This window comes from Leptidea sinapis, chromosome 26 (assembly GCF_905404315.1).
Source record: "Leptidea sinapis chromosome 26, ilLepSina1.1, whole genome shotgun sequence".
Taxonomy (NCBI): Eukaryota; Metazoa; Arthropoda; class Insecta; order Lepidoptera; family Pieridae; genus Leptidea; species Leptidea sinapis.
The window spans coordinates 8,657,242-8,675,636 of record NC_066290.1 but is presented as its reverse complement, the minus strand read 5'-3'; the positions used below and the strand labels follow the sequence as shown (position 1 = coordinate 8,675,636).

The 18,395-nt window shown below is 39.0% G+C and overlaps 1 protein-coding gene across 1 annotated transcript; it reads left to right on the top strand.

Moving 5' to 3' along the window:
* Positions 1-719: 719 nt before the first annotated feature.
* On the top strand, positions 720-6,696 carry LOC126972609 (carboxypeptidase B-like). The gene is made up of 6 exons (XM_050819465.1): positions 720-862; positions 2,037-2,246; positions 3,045-3,150; positions 4,007-4,318; positions 5,230-5,500; positions 6,351-6,696. Exons 1-6 carry the CDS (start codon positions 792-794, stop codon positions 6,659-6,661), a joined length of 1,281 nt encoding a protein of 426 aa, XP_050675422.1. The 5' UTR covers positions 720-791; the 3' UTR covers positions 6,662-6,696.
* The last annotated feature ends 11,699 nt before the right edge of the window (positions 6,697-18,395 follow it).

The window sequence follows — 18,395 nt, the reverse complement described above, 5'->3', positions numbered from 1 at the left end:
TCGAACCGGAATATTTTTAAGCATTGGATTATCAAAAAATGCTTGGGAAACGAAAGTGATGGCCAATCATGTTAAGGTTTCAATTATGCCGTTAAACAGTATAACAGATTACGTAGATTACACTTATTCTGGTCATATTTTATCCACAACAGGTGAAATAACATAAGCTAATAACAAAATTAATAATAATGCTATATTTACATTCCATTCCATTTGAGCCAGAAGACGTCCACTGCTGGACAAAGGCCTCCCCCAAAGATCGCCATGACGAATAGTCCTTCGCTACCCGTAGGAGAACCAAAGTCACCGACATAGACCAAATGGTTGCGAAACTAAAGTGCGCCTTTTAAGCCGTACAAAAATAAATTGGATCGAAAATTTAGTGCGAGGTTAAATTCTATTTTTGAGTTTTTCTTGCTGACCCTACTTCCTAGAACTAATATTCGAGCTAGGTGCCGAGTTAAGTTAACGGACTATTAAAACAAATAATCGCGATTTTCAATTAGTTATGTTATTAATAACCTTCGACTTAACAATCTAACTTAAAATGTTAAATAAAGGCATGCGTCGATCAATACTTTATGACCTTGAAACAAAATAGATTATTGGTTAATGCCATAATATGCTTACTTACACAAACAAAAACCGAAATTTTATGTCTTTATTACATAATCCGACTGTAGATTAAAATGATAATGATAATATTATAGATTACTTAGCAATATTCTAAAAGGTCGGTAGTACAGGTCAGTAGGTAGTCTTTGATCAGTCGGTCCTTAGTTTGGAAAAAAATGGCGCGGCTGTTGAGCTGTTTGCTTTTGCTGGTAGCAGCGGTTTATGGCCGACATGAAAAATACGAAGGGTAAGTTTTGCAAACTAACTAAATATACACTTGCGGACAGATTAACTGCGTCAGAGGACAATATCACATTAAATCAAATTTTAGTGTACCTAATCAAACTTTTGACATTTATTCTAATTGTATGTAGATAACATAAATGTAGGTTAATCAACACAAAAGGATCCAATACAATTATAAATATGGAAAGGCAATAAACAAAAGAAATAATTCTTGTTAAGTCTTGTAATTGATTGTTATTTTTTTGTTGACACCAACCAATTGATTGGATAATAAAGAATAAAACTTTTTTATTTTTATTTATAATAAAATAATAATAAATTCACCATTTACATTATATTAGCTGACCCCACAGACGTTGTTCTGTTCATAATCTATTAATAAATCAATAATAATCTAAAATCTTCAATAATTTTGAAATCTAAACTGATAATGAAAACATGAAAGAAATAAAGCAAAAACGTATTTTTGAATGATCCATAATGTACCTATTAACACGCCCACGTAAGTGGTCTCGCGGGTGAAATTTAGTAAAATTCTTTAAAAGGAATTAAAGGCATTTATTTTCTCAAAATTGATTCCTTTAGAATTCTTTTTGATGTCATTTCTAATATACTAGATACTACTACCGCTTCAGAAACTAATGGCGGCTCTGAGAGAGAAGCGGCGCAAGAAACTCTCCCAGCATTCTTTTTTTGCGCTCTTTCTGACCCTTACTCGACAAAAGGAATATTCCTACTAAAATATGATGAGTACTTAGGTGGAAATCTCTAACATGTAAATAATACAAATAGTGTAGAGTATTACAAAGGCACCTCGGTAAAAGATTTTTTAATTTAATAAAATCCGATGTTTAATTCATGCAAACAAAAAACCGCTCAAATACGAGTCGCAAGTAAGCATCCTGCGCAAAAAACTCCGCATTGCAAATATTGATATTGCAAACGGACAATGTAATTTATTACATTTCGAAGTCAACATCGATCTAGAAACACCGTAATACTGGTACAAATTGAAAAACCAAGACACAAAGAAAGCCATGTTTGATTTTATCTTGTCTTAATTTGCAAGATATATTAAAGTACACGCTTGTGAGCTAAGTGGCACTATAAAATTCAATTAACTTATTTACGATTCGTGTTGATAATGACTAAAAATCATCATTGCTATATTTCAGGCATCAGCTCTATGTAGTCGCTGGAGCATCCAATGAGTTTGTTGAATTAGAGGCAAAATTAGACTTCCTTTCAATAAAGCCTGCAGCAACTACAGCATCAGGACAAGTGGAAGTACTCTTGAGACTGTCACCAGAAGAAAGAAATGGCTGGCTTAATTATTTTCAGAGCAAACGTATGCCCTATACATTAGTCGCTGATAATTTAGCTGAGTAAGTATTCTTCTTTGCATACCCAGCACTCATTGAAAAGCCAGACGTGATTTATTGACAATCTGGCAGCGCATAAAAGAATGTATTGACACTTTCACTTGGTATCCCATTATAACTCGTTTTAATATCAATTTCTTACTTACGTTCTATCGTTAACAACCTTTGCAAGTAAACTTTTCCATCATATAAACTTCCAACTGTTCCATGTGTTTCACAGGAAATCGGGTTTACATTTGATGAAAATTATGTCACGGATTTATTTATCGCAAATACGTTTTCTTATGCCTATATTATAGTGACTGAGCTTGAATCAGTACGCTATTAACATTATATTCAAAGGCATATACGATAAATTTTAACCGCTTTGCCATACGCATAGAAGAAATAAAGATTTTAAGTGCATGTGCAATTGATCTTTTTTGATCACCGCAGCCCACATTCACCTGCAATACCAAAGGAAAATAAAAGCCCTTTAAAAAAGTATTCGCACTTTTTTTGAAGGTACCCATGTCGTATTGTCATAGAAACACCGCACAATTTAGTTCATTCCTCAGCTTGGTTGTTAGCGGAAGAAAGTTCCTTGAAAGCCGCACCAAGTGATCTTTTGGTTTTTAGCCTGGAAATTTGGTAATGCAAGGTGGATTACCGAAATTCCTGGTGTAAGCCCCTGATCGACCCAACTTATTCCTTTTCGGAATATCGCTTGACTATCCTATGATTATATCCGACAAAAATTTTCTGAGTGACTTACACAGTACAGTTTCTTTACCAAAAATGTTTTTTTTTCTGTCCTAACAGTATATTTCGGGAAGAGGATTTGAAACAACAAGCTGCTAAGCTTAAAACTTCTGCTAAAAATGGCAACAGCTCTATGACATGGGAGAGGTATTACGACTATCAAGAGGTGAGCATTACTATCATTTGTGATCAACGACGTTATTACGTCATCATTGTAATGAAAATACAGTAATTTAAAAAAAACTACAATTGCTCATCTTGCTGGTGCGTCAAAATTGCTTAACAATTGCAATAACAGAACAAAAATTTGATATAATATGTATCGCATCTCTTTTATATAAGTGGGGGCAAAAGGGACTCACGTAATAGAGAGTGGTCAAGCAACCGCCCATGAATCAAGTCATGAGTCAAGAGATGCGTTGCCGGCCAAGCTTAGAGTCCATAGCTTGAAGGACCCTTAGTCATAGCGGTTGGAGAAAACTACAACCGGTAAGTGATTCCACAAAGTGGTTGTCTGCGGCAAGAATTTCCTCACAAAACACGCGGTTGTAGAATGCCTGACGTCAAAATGGCATTAGCAGCAGCAGAATTTAGCATTTTGACGAAATATTCGCTGGTGGAACTCGACTGCTGGTCAGCCCGAAAAACTCCTCTGAGCACTCTCTGTAACATATACTGAACATAGATGCAGAGATAACCCTTTCCTCTAGCTCAGCTAAGCTCGGTGATGATTTGATCGTCGATGATTTGAGCCGCTCTCCGTTGTATGCGGTCAAATAAAACAATGCAGTACCTACTCCATGTGAGACCGAATTTGCGTCTTATATAATTGCGGGCGGTGGCTTGAAGTGGTATAGGTACTCTCGCGCCTTACTGAGGCCATCAAGCTTTTTAGAGGCCAATTTGGCCATCTCTTCCAAGTGGCCACAGAACAGAATGTCGCTCGATATATTGATACGTAAAGCAAATATTAAACGCAATCAATGTTTTTATTTATATCCTTATATTTATTTATTTTATAGATCAATGACTACTTGGACAGTCTTGCTGCAGAATACCCCCAAATAGTGACATTAATTAACGCCGGTTTAAGCTACGAAGGGAAACAGATTAAATACGTGAGAATTTCGTCAAGTCGTTTTGAAGATCTTCGTAAACCAGTCATCGTAATTGATGCTACCATACATGCTAGAGAATGGGTCACCCCTCCGGTTGCTTTATATCTAATTCATAAGTTGGTTGTGGATGTGACAGACAGCGATCTTGTGCAAAACATTGACTGGATTATCATTCCAATGGTCAATCCAGATGGCTACGATTATTCAATGAAAGAGGTAATGTTTTTTATTAATTAATATGACATTTCACGAATTTTATAATATACTGAGATGAACAAAATAAACTTATATCCTTGGGCTAGCGACACGACATTTAGGAGCTATTTGTAAAGCAAAACTAGCTGAAAAATTAAACAAAACACTGCATTTCAATAGGATTTCGATATATTCGATATAAGGGCAATGTTAAAAAATAATACCTGTGTTGCGTGGCAAATAAATTTATCATCATCATCAGCCTGAAGACGTCCACTGCTGGAGAAAGGCCTCCCAGAAAGATTTCGAAAGATCCGTAGGAGAACCAAAGTTACCGACATAGTTCAAATGATTGCGAAACTGAAGTGGCAGTGGGTAGGGCACATAGTTCGACGGACAGATGGCCGGAAGACGCAGTGTTGATAGGCCCCCCACAAGATGGATCGACAATCTGGTCAAGATCGCCGGAATACGTTGGATGAGGGCAGCGCAGTACCGATCGTCGTGGAAATAAATTTATACGTGGCCTAAATTAAAATTTACCGCAGCCATTTCAAGCACATAAGATATCCTATTCTGAAAGAAGTCTGCAAAATCAGCAGCATAAAACAAATCTTATATAACATGCCTGTGATAAGATAATGTATTTTCTAAAAATAATGGTGTTCTCAGAAAGAAGGAACAATGCAAGAAACTGCTCAATTATTATTTGTACTTTCTAATGAATAATAGATAATTTCCCAAAACGGCAACATAGGTTACGCCTACACCACCAGTTACGCACAGAGTCTAGCTTTAGCTGTGATCTATTTCCAGTTAGCTACCTAATCGTTTAGCAACCTGGCTAAACTCGAAAATATTCAAGAAGTTAAAATCTTGCATAGTGTGATTTTCAATATTGACGGCAAGATACATTAGTGTAAATTTTTCAGGATCGCTTATGGCGGAAAACGCGATCAACAGCACACGAAGGTAGCGACCAATGCCCCGGTGTCGATGGAAACCGTAACTTCGATCATTACTTCGGAACCAGACCTGCCAGCGCCGATCCTTGCTCGATTATCTTTGAAGGTCCTGCTCCGTTCTCTGAACCAGAGACAAGAATCATACGAGATGCAATCTTGAGACATTTAGATAGAGTCCGGCTTTACATCACAGTTCACAGTTATGGAAATATGTTCTTATACGCCTGGGGAAATAATGGTATGTACCTATATAATATACATTATTGGTAGATAGATTGGAGACTTAAATTTTAAATTGGGCTATTAAGGATAATAACAAAATTCAAATTTGGCTATTATTATGTCAGTTGTATCTTTTGCACGAATTACTCATTTCTAACAAAAATATATCTACAATTTCCATTTGGTAAAAATAATTACATGTAAGTACCTTACTTCCTCATTCATTTCTGCGTTGGATAGCTAGGCTTTCGGCTAGACTGATCCCCTTAACCGAAATAAGTGACAGCGTTTGCATTTCCAGTACCTCTATTGAGGCGTAAATCTATAATCTAATGAATAAGTTAGTTTGCTGTCTTCGGCAACCGCTGCAGCAGTCCCAACACACCAAGCTAGAGAGATGCGACATAGGCCGCGTTGCAACTCCGTGATATTTGACGCTGCTCCTTACAGCTGGTGTGGAGCGGGAAATACCCTGCGGATGACATCATTGATGCTGGAGTGATGACTGTATCGACCTGTAACCGGTAGCCGTCTTAGAGTATCTATTGGTAGATGCCACATTAACATAGATATGATAGGCCAACGGGTAACCAGGATGGAGAATTTTTTGGTGCCACGTCTAATCTGAAAGCCGATGAGATGAAAAGTTCATAATAGGACAGCATAAACTACAAAGAGTACTTCTTTATAATTTATTTCATCCAATTCTTTTTGACACTAAAATATCTGGAAGTATTTTATCATTTTTTATTTTCAATATGTTGGATGATATATTGTGCTACTTGGTTAAACATAAATATAATACTTATGTGTTAAGATCATGTTTTCAGTACGTCAATAATAATTCTTCGAAACTTATTATCCAGGAACTCTGCCATCAAATGGTCTCATGTTGCAAGTTGTTGGTGTAACAATGGCGCAGGCCATAGATAAACTAAAACTGGATAAGGCACCGCTGTACATCGTTGGAAACGCCGCTCAAGTTTTATACTACACTACGGGTACATCCAGAGATTGGACTCGTGCTATCGGCATTCCTTACACTTATACGTTGGAGCTCCCAGGATATGAATACGAATTTGTAGTGCCTCCAGAATATATAAAACAGATTGTCACTGAGACGTATGCTGGCTTCGTAGCAGGGGCGCGATACGTTCATTCTATTTATAATAATTAAACATTTTGTCTGAATTTATAAAAATCTTCAATGTCTTTTAATGAAGTTTTATTAATAGTGAACTTTTTATGAAATGAACGATGCGGAATGAACCCAATTTCAAAGCCCTAAAAATTAATTGGGCTGGAGTTGGATGCAGTTTTTTCAAAACTTTTATCCACCTGGCACTACCAAGAACACTTAGTGGTGCGTTAGGTTTGTAAACATAAACATGTATTGTTTCGCCACAGGTATCGACAAACCAAAAAAAGTGATAAGTTTCGGCTAGGCAGGACCAAACATAAAGTAGATTATAAAATACTTTGTAACTAGTTTCAAAACTATTATATTTAATGGCTGAATTTTAACATCAATCATATTTTATTTATCCCGCCATTGTGCTAAATTTTTAATTTCTGCACTTACATGCACTACGCTAAATTAGGTATATTTTCTAATGAAATGTATCACTAAAAAAACTAAAATAGGAATATTATTCGCGCAGTAAACGCTCGCCTTTAGAGGGCAATGCTCGGAGTTTCCCTGCGAGATCGAATCAGAAATGAGATGATCCGTAGGAGAACCAAAGTTACCGACATATCGAAACTGAAGTGGCAATGGGCAGTGCATAATACAAGTTCGACCGACAGATGTCGTTGGAGCAGTAAAGTCCTCGAACAGCGCCCACGTACCGAAGGACGCAGTGTTGGTAGGCGCCCCACAAGATTGACCGACAATCTGGTCAAAATTGCCGGAATACGTTGGATGAGGGCAGCGCAGGACCTATCATCATGGAAATCTTTGGGGGAGGCCTTTGTCCAGCAGTGGACGTCTTCCGGCTGATAATGTTGATAATGAAAAATACATGACTGATATAGTATTGAATTATTATTTCCTAAGCTTATCTAGTTAATTTATTCCGCCGTCCTTTTAACACAGCTATGATTTCATAGCATAAACAATAGGACATAAACCTAGTGTATAAGGAGACTTCGAAACGCGTTCAAGTAACTCATTGCTTAGATTTAGGCATAATTAGATTAAAAACCAAAATACACATCATAATATAGTAGCTTGAATGTATGTAAGTATATAGAGAAATGTTCGTAGTCAAGTCTCAAATATGTTTGCTGTTTCTAATTTTGTACAGCAAGTCAGTTCAACAACAGAGGTTCACCAGAACTGTAGTGGGAATTGGATATCCATACTACAATATATCCATGACGTTGGGTATGTGCAGAGGTAAAATCTTTAAAATTATTATTACATTTATCCATGTTACAATAAAATTAACTAATAAGCCACGGGATAAATCTTAAAGCGTGTTCACACGGTTCGATGTTAGTAGTAGTATAACTAGAGACCGGATTATATGCAAATGCATATTGCATATGCTTTTGCATATTTAGTACTTATTCAGCGGTAGTTGCATATTTTAGAAATTATTATTATGCATATTTACGCTCGATCTCGCCCATCGTTCGATGCTTTTCATAGTATGCCCAAACATTGCACTTAAAAAAATTCTGGCCAGGAACCCCAGTAGACGTAGAACGCTCCTTTTCCGCTTACAAAAATTTCTCGATCAAACAACAAAACGATACAAAGATTAAGCGATCATAGATCGCTTAATAAATTTTGCAATTTTTTTTACGCAATTTGTCTACAGAACATTTAGAACAGTACTTAGTAGTACATATTTTTAAAGGTAAATCTTAAATTTCATTGTTACTTAAGTTTTTTTTTTTTTTTTATGGAATAGGAGGACAAACGTGCGTACGGGTCACCTGGTGTTAAGTGATCACCGCCGCCCACACTCTCCTGCAACACCAGAGGAATCACAAGAGCGTTGCCGGCCTTTAAGGAAGGTGTACGCGCTTTTCTTGAAGGTACCCATGTCGTATCGTCCCGGTAACACCGCCGTCCGCACACGGAAGCTCATTCCACAGCTTCGTGGTACGAGGAAGAAAGCTCCTTGAAAACCGCACTGTGGAGGACCGCCACACATCCAGATGGTGGGGATGAAATCCTAACTTGTGGCGTGTCGTGCGAAGGTGGAATTCGGCGGCAGGAATCAGGTTGAACAGCTCTTCGGAACACTCCCCGTGATAGATGCGGTAGAAAACACACAATGAAGCGACGTCTCTACGCAACGCCAAATGATCCAGCCGTTCACAGAGTACTGGGTTCCCGACAATTCGAGCTGCTCTGCGTTGCACGCGGTCAAATGGGTCGAGCTGATACTGGGGTGCGCCAGACCAGAGATGACAGCAATACTCCATGTGAGGCCGGACCTGCGCTTTGTAGAGCGCTAGAATGTGGGCCGGCTTGAAGTATTGCCGTGCTCTATTTATGACGCCCAGTTTCTTTGAAGCCAGTTTGGCTTTGCCCTCCAGATGGCCACGGAATTGGCAATTGCTCGAGATTTCGAGACCCAGTATTCCGATACTAGGCGAGGCTTTAAGGGAAGTGTTCTCGAAGAGCGGTGATACGGCAAATGGGGTTTTTTTAGTGGTAAACGCGCAAACTTGAGTCTTCTGGGGGTTAAATTGGACAAGGCTCAACTTACCCCATTCCGCGACCTTCTCGAGAGAGGACTCGATAGAAGACACAAGTTTCTCCCGGCACTGGTCGCCGTTTTCCCGAGAGAGACCTGCATGGCCCGTGTATACGGCATCACCAGTGCTGTCGTCTGCATAGCAATGCATGTTGGCGGTGTCTAACATATCATTGATATGCAGAAGAAACAGCGTGGGAGATAGCACACAGCCTTGGGGCACTCCAGCGTTCACGGGCTTGGGATTCGAGCAATAACCGTCGATAACGACCTGTATGCTGCGCCCAGTGAGGAAGCTGGAGGTCCACTTGCATAAGCTCTCGGGAAGCCCAAATGATGGAAGTTTTGCGAGGAGCGCCTTGTGCCATACACGATCAAAGGCCTTCGCTATATCCAGACCAACTGCCAGGCCTTCCCCCTTGCTTTCAATAGCCGCCGCCCATCTATGTGTTAGGTATACCAGAAGATCGCCAGTCAACCGACCATTGCGAAAGCCGTACTGCCGGTCGTTGATCAACTGGTGACCCTCAAGGTATACCAAGAGCTGGCGGTTAATTATGCTCTCCATGATTTTGGAGAGTAGGGAGGTAATCGCAATAGGCCTGTAGTTTGCCGGATCCGAACTGTCTCCTTTTTTTGGGATCGGATGGACAAGGGCTGACATCCATGAATCAGGGTCTACGCCTTTTGAATAAGAGTGCCGGAATAAACGCGTTAGCACCGGCGTCAACTCAGGGGCACACGTTCTAAGCACGATTGGAGAAATGCCATCCGGCCCGCTCGACTTCCTGACGTCCAACGAAAACAGAGCTCGCCTAACAGTTTTCTGTCGGAACTGTACTTCAGGCATGGAGCTCTGACACCGCGGGATGGTCGGCGGTGTTTTTCCGTTGTCGTCAAGAGTCGAGTTGGAGGCAAAAAGAGTGCACAGGAGATCGGCTTTCTCTTTTGCCGTATGGGCCAGGGTGTCATTCCTCATGTGCAACGGCGGCATGGACGGCTGGTTGAAGTTACCAAGAGCAGCTTTCAACAACGACCAGAACTTGCGTGTTCCGGTCGGGTAACTGGAAAGCTGCTCGCCAATTTTGACGACGTGCTTCGATTTCGCACGGGCGATTTGCCGCTTAAAAAATCTGGAGGCACGGTTATATTTCCTCTTCAGAACTTTGCAGTTCGGATCCTTTGAGCCCAGCGCCGCAACCCAAGTTCGATACGCCTGTTTTTTGCAGTCAGATGCTGCTTTAACTGACGCATCGAACCAGGGCTGTGATCTGCCACCGATCGGTACTACAGAGCTTGGTATAAAAATATCCATGCCCTGCAGAATCACATCGGCTACTGCAACGGCGCAGGCACTAGGATCATCCGAAGGGAAACAAACCCTGCCCCAAGGGTAGGATGCAAAAAAGGAACGCATCCTATCCCAATCTGCTGACTTGTAGTGCCAAACGCGGCGGGTCGCTGGTGGTGCGACGTTGGCGTCGGATAGGCACTACACTCCTGACCAGGCAATGGTCGGACGTTCCGAGAGGGGCGTCGACAGAGACCTGGTAACCATCGGGATGTGTAGTCAGCAGAAGATCTAATAAGGACGGCATGTGGCTATCCACATCCGGGAGCCGCGTCGGCGACTCAACCAATTGGGACAGACCATACGCCAATGCAAAGTTATGCACAGATCGCCCTGCGTAGTCTGTGGTACGTGATCCAAGCCATTCGGCATTGTGCCCGTTGAAATCACCCAAGACTACGATTTCAGCGGAGGGGATCTGAGCAAGCACGTCATCAAATGCCGCTTGAACGCAGCCCATGAGGTGATCCGTTTCTGCGTTACCACTATGGGACCTGTAGACACACGCATAGATGCGGACGCGGTCCTCTAAATCTACGCGGAGCCAGAGAGTAGACAGGCCCCTACCCTCAAAATTGCCGAGACGGCGACAGCAGATATCCTCCCTAACGAAATAAGGCATGAAATTATGCTCAATTTTGTACCCGGGGTACGTTAAATATGACGTATCGCTAGGTCGAGATATCTGCGTCTCCGTAAGGAAACACAAGGCCGGCTGCGACGTCTCAAGGTGGTGGTGGACGGCGTTTAAGTTGGAGTGAATTCCCCGGATGTTACAAAAGTCCACATTAAGCGTGGAGCGGGGTGCCGTGGTGTTGCTGCCCTGTTTGTTCTGTGACATACACGGTACTGTGCCCTCCCCAGAATACGAAGGGCAGCCCGAGCGCGAATGCTCGGGGAGGGATTCTCTGGCTCTACAAGAGCCGGTACCCTCCTGGGGTAATTTCTCTTTAAATACCGCTCTCATATTTTGTTGGGGGGGAGGGGGGGGAATGGCCTCCGGTCCTCGACACTAACCTATGCGAAACATAGCGGCACTAGGCCGCTACTTCACGCCGGTATTCTGTGCGAGTGTGGTAAGTAACCCGGACGAGTCTGGCCCGATTGTGCTGACGTCATGAGACAGCAGCGTGACTCTCCCACTTTCAAAAAGCCCGTAGTCGCCTCTTACGACACCCTTGGACCTGGGACTACCCTATTCTTTTTACGCCCCGGGGCAGCACAGGGCGAAGGTATATCTTGTAATAGTTTCATTCACAAATACGATTGTCAGTACAAGCCATTATAAAATAAAATAAAAATATGCCTTTTTATTTTTTCCTGTTTAATTGTATGCATATTTTCCATTTTTATGGATTTTCGTGCATATTATAGTTATTTTACTTGCATATTTACATGCATATTTTGGGCATTTTTTGTAGCATATAATCCGGTCTCTAGTTATAACCAATGCTACTATCTACTTACTGCTAACCAGTGCTATTTATACTTCAAGAATCAACGTAATAACTTTATTACGTTGATTCTATTTAATACATACATACATTACATAATATTTTTTTTTGTAAATAGTTTCACACCATCTATGTTATCCACTAGATTGTCATCACTAGTTTTATTACCGCAGACTCTCGCTACATGGCCAACAGCCCCAAAATGGCGAATATCAAATAGGCACAAAAGCACTTTGACAGCCACCAGTCCAGTGGCTTATAGTAGAGGTCAGTGTGGTAAAGCATATAAAACAAATAGATGAAGTGAAATACAAATAAAAAAGTTATGTGCTTAAAACCACACAATTTAAGTGAAAATTTCATCAAGGCCCGATTAATAAATATTATTAGGAATACAACCATCTTTGTTGTAATGACTATGGCGGCGCATTAAATTCGAAGAAATAATTAATATCCTTTTTGAATCAGTATGTAGTATACTGGCCCCGTCGTATGAATCGTTATGAAGTAATTACAGAAATGAATGCAAATAGTTTTATCTACACCCATGCTTTAAATCCTCTATTAAAGATTCTAAAACAGTTAGCTTATTGCCAACATTAAAACACCCAATGTCCATAAGCCATTACGTAAAAAAGTAGGTCATTCGAATCCCCGCTATTTTTTTTTGATATTTTTATTGTTTTGTTTAGAAAAAATAAGCGATTCAAGTTATGACACCACACCGCCAGATATTTTAAACGCCGCAAAAGAGCATAGTATTCAAGTGAATTTTAATAATTGTACTATACAAAATGTAAATTACTACTAAAATAAATAATTCTTTCATTAATACTTAGTTTATTTGTATATAATCAGTAATGGATGATATTAGGTTACTACTACGACTGGGTGTTTTAATGTTAACAGTAAGCTAACTGTTTCAGAATCTTTAAGAGGATTCATATATTATGGGTGTAGATAAAGTCATGTATGCAACTGTTGATAAGCTCATATGTGATAATAAGCCTCGTGTGATAAACCCACATTCGTGTTTTAATACCCCTTATAACACGACAGTTGCATAAATAACTATTACTGCACAAGTTTATATGATCTGTAAACTCTGCCTTCTTTTCTTGAAAAAAGGCGTGATTATTTATTATTTTTTTATTTATACTATTAATCATTTACAGAAATAATCTTAAAAGCTAACATAGTCCCGCAAAACTGTTTGGACAGTTTGTCTGCAGGATCAAGTCTCTTGTAATACATTAATGCTTATTAGAACATTGGTTTTATACAAGTGTAATTAACAAATATTGATAAAAATATAATAAAAAATCTAATTTTAATTTTAAGGCAGTGTTGACGATAAATATTTCTTAAGTTTAGTTTTAAATTTTCTTTTACTGGTTTCTAGTCGGATGTCCTCAGGCAAGCTGTTTAATAGATAAGGTAGGCGTTTTTTTTAAAGTTCTGTCTCCGTTAGTTTAATATCGAATAACAACAGAGAAAGTCGTAGTGTATGTGTAATTATGGCAATACAAAAAGTTCTGATACTTTTGTGTGCTTGAAATGGATAAACTAAAAAACGGCTTAACCGATTTTAAAAAATTCTTTATCCTGCAAGAATGACTGCATTTTATTTATAAATGTAGAGAGCAATTTTATATATATATATATATACAAGAGGGGGCAACTGGCAAGAGGCTCACGTGAAGAGGAGAGGTGATGTAACCGCCCATGGACATCCGCAACGATAGGTGTCAAGAGATGCGTTGCCGGCCTTTAAGGTAGTATGCTCTTTTCTTGAAGGTCCCTGAGTCATATCGGTTCATTCGGGAAAACAGCAGCCGGTAATTGATTTCACAAAGTGGCTGTGCGAGGCAAGAAATTTCATGCACAAGGCGCGGTTGTGTATTTTGCATTTTGAGGTCCATTACCTCTTACCGTTGGTGGAATTCGGCTACTGGAATCAACCCAAGCAACTCTTCTGAGCACTCCCAGTGATAAATGCGGTAGAAATGCAGAGAGAACCCACATCTCTACGCAACGTAAAAGAATCAAGCCGATCACAATGATATTTAAAAGTATAGATAGGTTACGTAGACAACATTCGGTGTTTGAAAATGATACACTAACGCACACATAAATAATTTAACATTTCAGTAGCACACTACATTACGATTTCACGTCAAAGAAGGATAGTAAATGCAATTACCGCAAGCGAAAAAGAGATAACTCTAATTTGCTAATTGCTTCGTATTTGTATAGAAAAAATGCATTTAATTCATCAGATATGATTTTTTACCGTACACTGTGATTTATGCCTAAATTACGATTCATTCATGAGTTCATGTAGTAAAAGCTATAAAGTAGTAAAACTGCATTGAACTTAGGTAGATAATGTGTCATTGATTTTATAAAAAAAATATTTAATATTTATTATAATATATAGCCACATTGATAATATCAATTATTTATACATAAAATAATTAAAAACATACAGACACCGAAACAAAACCGAAAGGTTCTATCTACAGTAATTTTTACAATTTTACTAACGACGGCTCCCAAAAAGTTTTAAGATTACAATTATTATTTTTTGTATCTTATATTATTTATGAATGTCTTTTTTTGAGGGTTTATTACAATAAGGTAATGGGAGAAGTAGAAAATGATCCATTGATTCTTCTGCAGTTAGCAAGGGATATACTGAAAGGGACAGTGTTACTGAAAAAACTCCTACGTAAACAAATAGCACTCACTTTCTACATCCGCTACCTACCCTAAAACTAGTTTAAGTAGTTTGATAGTTCAGCTACTTTTATACGCACTTGTTAATTAAAAATTATTACATTTCGAATACGTAATGTAATGTAATAACATTCACTGCAACAACGACTTTTTTACATCATTTCCTAAAATATTCTACCTCGATCATCCCGCAACAGACAGCATCAATATTTTGTCATTTCTGTACGTTAATCTTGATTGGCTTGGCGGCGATCGGCGTTGTCATGGCGACATATTTATTTTGTTAGATAAATATTGAAATCAAATAAAATGAAATTAATGATTTCTTAATTGTGGTATGTAATTCTATGATTTTTTTTACTTTCGTAATTAGTGCATCTTTCCATAACACAAGACGGCATTTTAATGTTGTACCTATATCAAATTGTAAGCAATTCTGTCACGAACAAACGTAGGTATGTGTACCGTTTTCGTATCGAGAGAGCGACTACGACAAAAGGAACCAATTGACTTAATTTAGGCGATTGATTTTCGGCGCGCTAGTGACATATCTACCTCTTTTTATACTATAATATCATTCGCCGATCACAGATGACTTGATCATCGACGATTCGAGCCGCTCACAGAGTGACCGCAATATATATCTTAATATATATAAATTACATGACACGTTGTTAAACTAATGAACGGATATTAATGGGGATTACTTCATGGAGTGCAGCTTAGTCTAACTTGAGAGATAGGATACTTTTTATTTCGATTTGGGACCCATAATTATTTTTATTTCCAATTTTTGTTTTGTATGGACATATTTTCTATGAGAGAATTTAGTGACGCACGGTTTGACAGTTTTGCTGAGAAACAATTTCAAACAACAAATTTTACTATCTACAGAACAACGTCTGTCGGGTCAGCTAGTATATATTATATATATAAATGAAACTGAAGTGGCAGTGGGCAGGGCACATAGTTCGACGGAAAGATGGTCGTTGGGGCAGTAAAGTCCTCGAACGGCGAACCAGAAGATGCAGTGTTTTGTTAGGCCCCCACAAGAAGGCCCGACCGTCTGGTTAAGTTCGCCGGAATACGTTGGATGAGGGCTGCGCAGGACCGATCGTCGTGGAAATCTTTGGGGGAGGCCTTTGTCCAGCAGTGGAAGTCGTCCGGCTGATTATATATTTATATATATAAATACAATATTGACTGAAATTGTTGTACCTACTATACTTGAAGTTTACAGTGTACAGTAATTTGTCGTTGTATACTAGACTATTACATGTATCATTAAATTATTTGACAGAATACAAAGTGGGTTGGCAAACTTATAAAATGCCTTGTACTGGATGATATTCCGTCTGTTGATGAGTAATGGTCAATGGAAATAGTGTTTTATAATTTAACGTTTCAGATAAAATTATCTTCTACGAGGACTCATTTTGGCCTGCTATTCGACTAAACAGAATAATGGATATTTACTACAAAAGTGAAAATGGTATGGTAAATTAAAAATCAGCAATTTGCAAAGCTTAAAGTAGATAACGCTATATAACTACTACAACTACTTAAGAGAAACTAATGACATTTATATACTATAGCCAACTACTAACATAAAAATAACAAAATTATTTTTTTATTTTACTGAATAAAGAAGCTGAAATTTTGCCTGTACCTATCAGGTTATTCGATCTAAAGAGTCCAACTCTATCATAATTTTGTGTATATGACGTAAGTACCTACACCAGCTGTCAAAGATGAGATCATTTGTATACTATAATTGATTATAGTTTAAGCCTCTTCTTCTCAAATGCTTTTTAAACTGATTCTTGCTGTCGAAATCGAACATTTACATTATCTGGATGTGTACAAACCTGCACATTGTGGTTTCAAGTAATGATGTACAATCAAACCAAACCAAGTCACAAAGCACACAGTTTTTAACAATACCCAGAAGTTGCGTATTCCAGACTTGAATGTTGCTCGCCGATTTTGATAACATATACGTGTAACGTGTTTTACTCAGACCATTTGTCGCTCAAAGTATTTGCTGGTAGAGTTTTTCCTCTCTGTAAATAAAAGTTCTAACTTTGCAATTTGGATCAATTTTATGAACTATTCGCCAACTAAGAAATACGCGTTTGGCATCAGCTGCTGCTTTACCTGATGAAGTGAACCAAAGCTGTAATCTAGAAAATCTATGCCCTGTGACATCGGCCAATGCAATAGCACAGGCATTAGTTGCACTCAAGAAAGGCGTCGACGAAGACCAAGTCTGGGAGCCACGTGGGTGATTCACCTAACTGGTACTATAAAAATCCTGCATATAATAATTAGTCTTCATTGTTTATATGTTTCAGAGAATGTCATTGTTACATGCGCGGATATGGCATTTATTATCAACAATACCGACTGCCTAGCCTATTCGGATACTGGTGTGGGAGGAGCAGAATTTGCCGCTACCGTTTTCTTCGCAACTAATATGGGTCCTATATTTTACAGAATCAACTTATACACCTGTCGCACACCAAAAGATATTTTGTGAGTAAAATGGAAATAACAGCTGTTAAATGTTAGATGTGCCCTGCCCACTGTCACTCGGTTTCGCAATCATTTGGGCTATGTCGATGTTTGGTTCTCCTACGGATCTCCTCATTTCTGATTCGATGTCACAGGGAAACTCTGAGCATAGCCCTATTCATTGCCCTCTGAACCACCATCAGTTTTCTCATAAGCCCTATAGTTAGCCAGTACGTCTGTGCACCATAAGTCATCACTGGTAACACACACTGTTTGAAAACCTTCGTCTTCTGACAGTGTGGTATTTGGGAATAGAAGATTTTATGGAGCTTCCCTAACGCTGCCCATCGGAGTTGGATTGCACGAGTGACATCAAAATTGGACCTGCCTAACTGGATTGTTTGTCCAAGGTAGACGTGAGATGACGACGGATAGATAGCCGGTGGGTAGCAAAGTCAAGTCACAAGATCGACCGACAATCTGGTCAAGATCGCCGGAATACATTGGATGAGGGCAGCGCAGGACCGATCATCCTGGAGATCTTTGGGGGAGGCCTTTGTCCAGCAGTGGACGTCTTCTTCTTCTTTTTAACAGCTGTTATTGACGTAATTGTTAAACAATAATAGGTGAAACTTTGAAGTAAATATAACTCATAAGTATAATAAACTTTTGTATAGAAAGATTTCCTTAACACCTCAATAAATGATCTTGTAAAAAAACAACATTATCTTAACTAAAATTATTTATATTGACACGAGAGTGGGTCAGCGATTGGAAATAATACTCAGCTATAGGAACGAGTCTTTTATTTGCGTTCACTTTTTCTGAACTTTCACTTCGCCGGTCTGCCGCTGTTCCTCTTGTGGGCGGCAGTACCATCATCGCGTCACACCGCACCGAACACTAAGTCTCTTTTATCTTCTTCTTCTTAGAACACTTCTACTTTTCACTACTTCTTCTTTTCTTCTACTTTACACTTTCGAGTCAGAACTAGAACTGCCGTAGGCCACGCTTACTACGGCTTATATACCCCCGGATCTGTTCTATTTTTAAATGATTCTCCCATTCCATCTTTAAATTTAAATTGTACTAGAAAATTCTTTTAACTATTTTTATCCTGCTTACACTTTTCCATCCCTT

Excerpts from the sequence above, each read along its gene's own strand:
- LOC126972609 (XM_050819465.1), top strand. The coding sequence starts at position 792 with ATGGCGCGGCTGTTGAGCTGTTTGCTTTTGCTGGTAGCAGCGGTTTAT. Across the intron at positions 2,247-3,044 it reads GTCGCTGATAATTTAGCTGA|TATATTTCGGGAAGAGGATT; the intron begins GTAAGTATTCTT and ends CTGTCCTAACAG. Across the intron at positions 4,319-5,229 it reads ACGATTATTCAATGAAAGAG|GATCGCTTATGGCGGAAAAC; the intron begins GTAATGTTTTTT and ends TAAATTTTTCAG.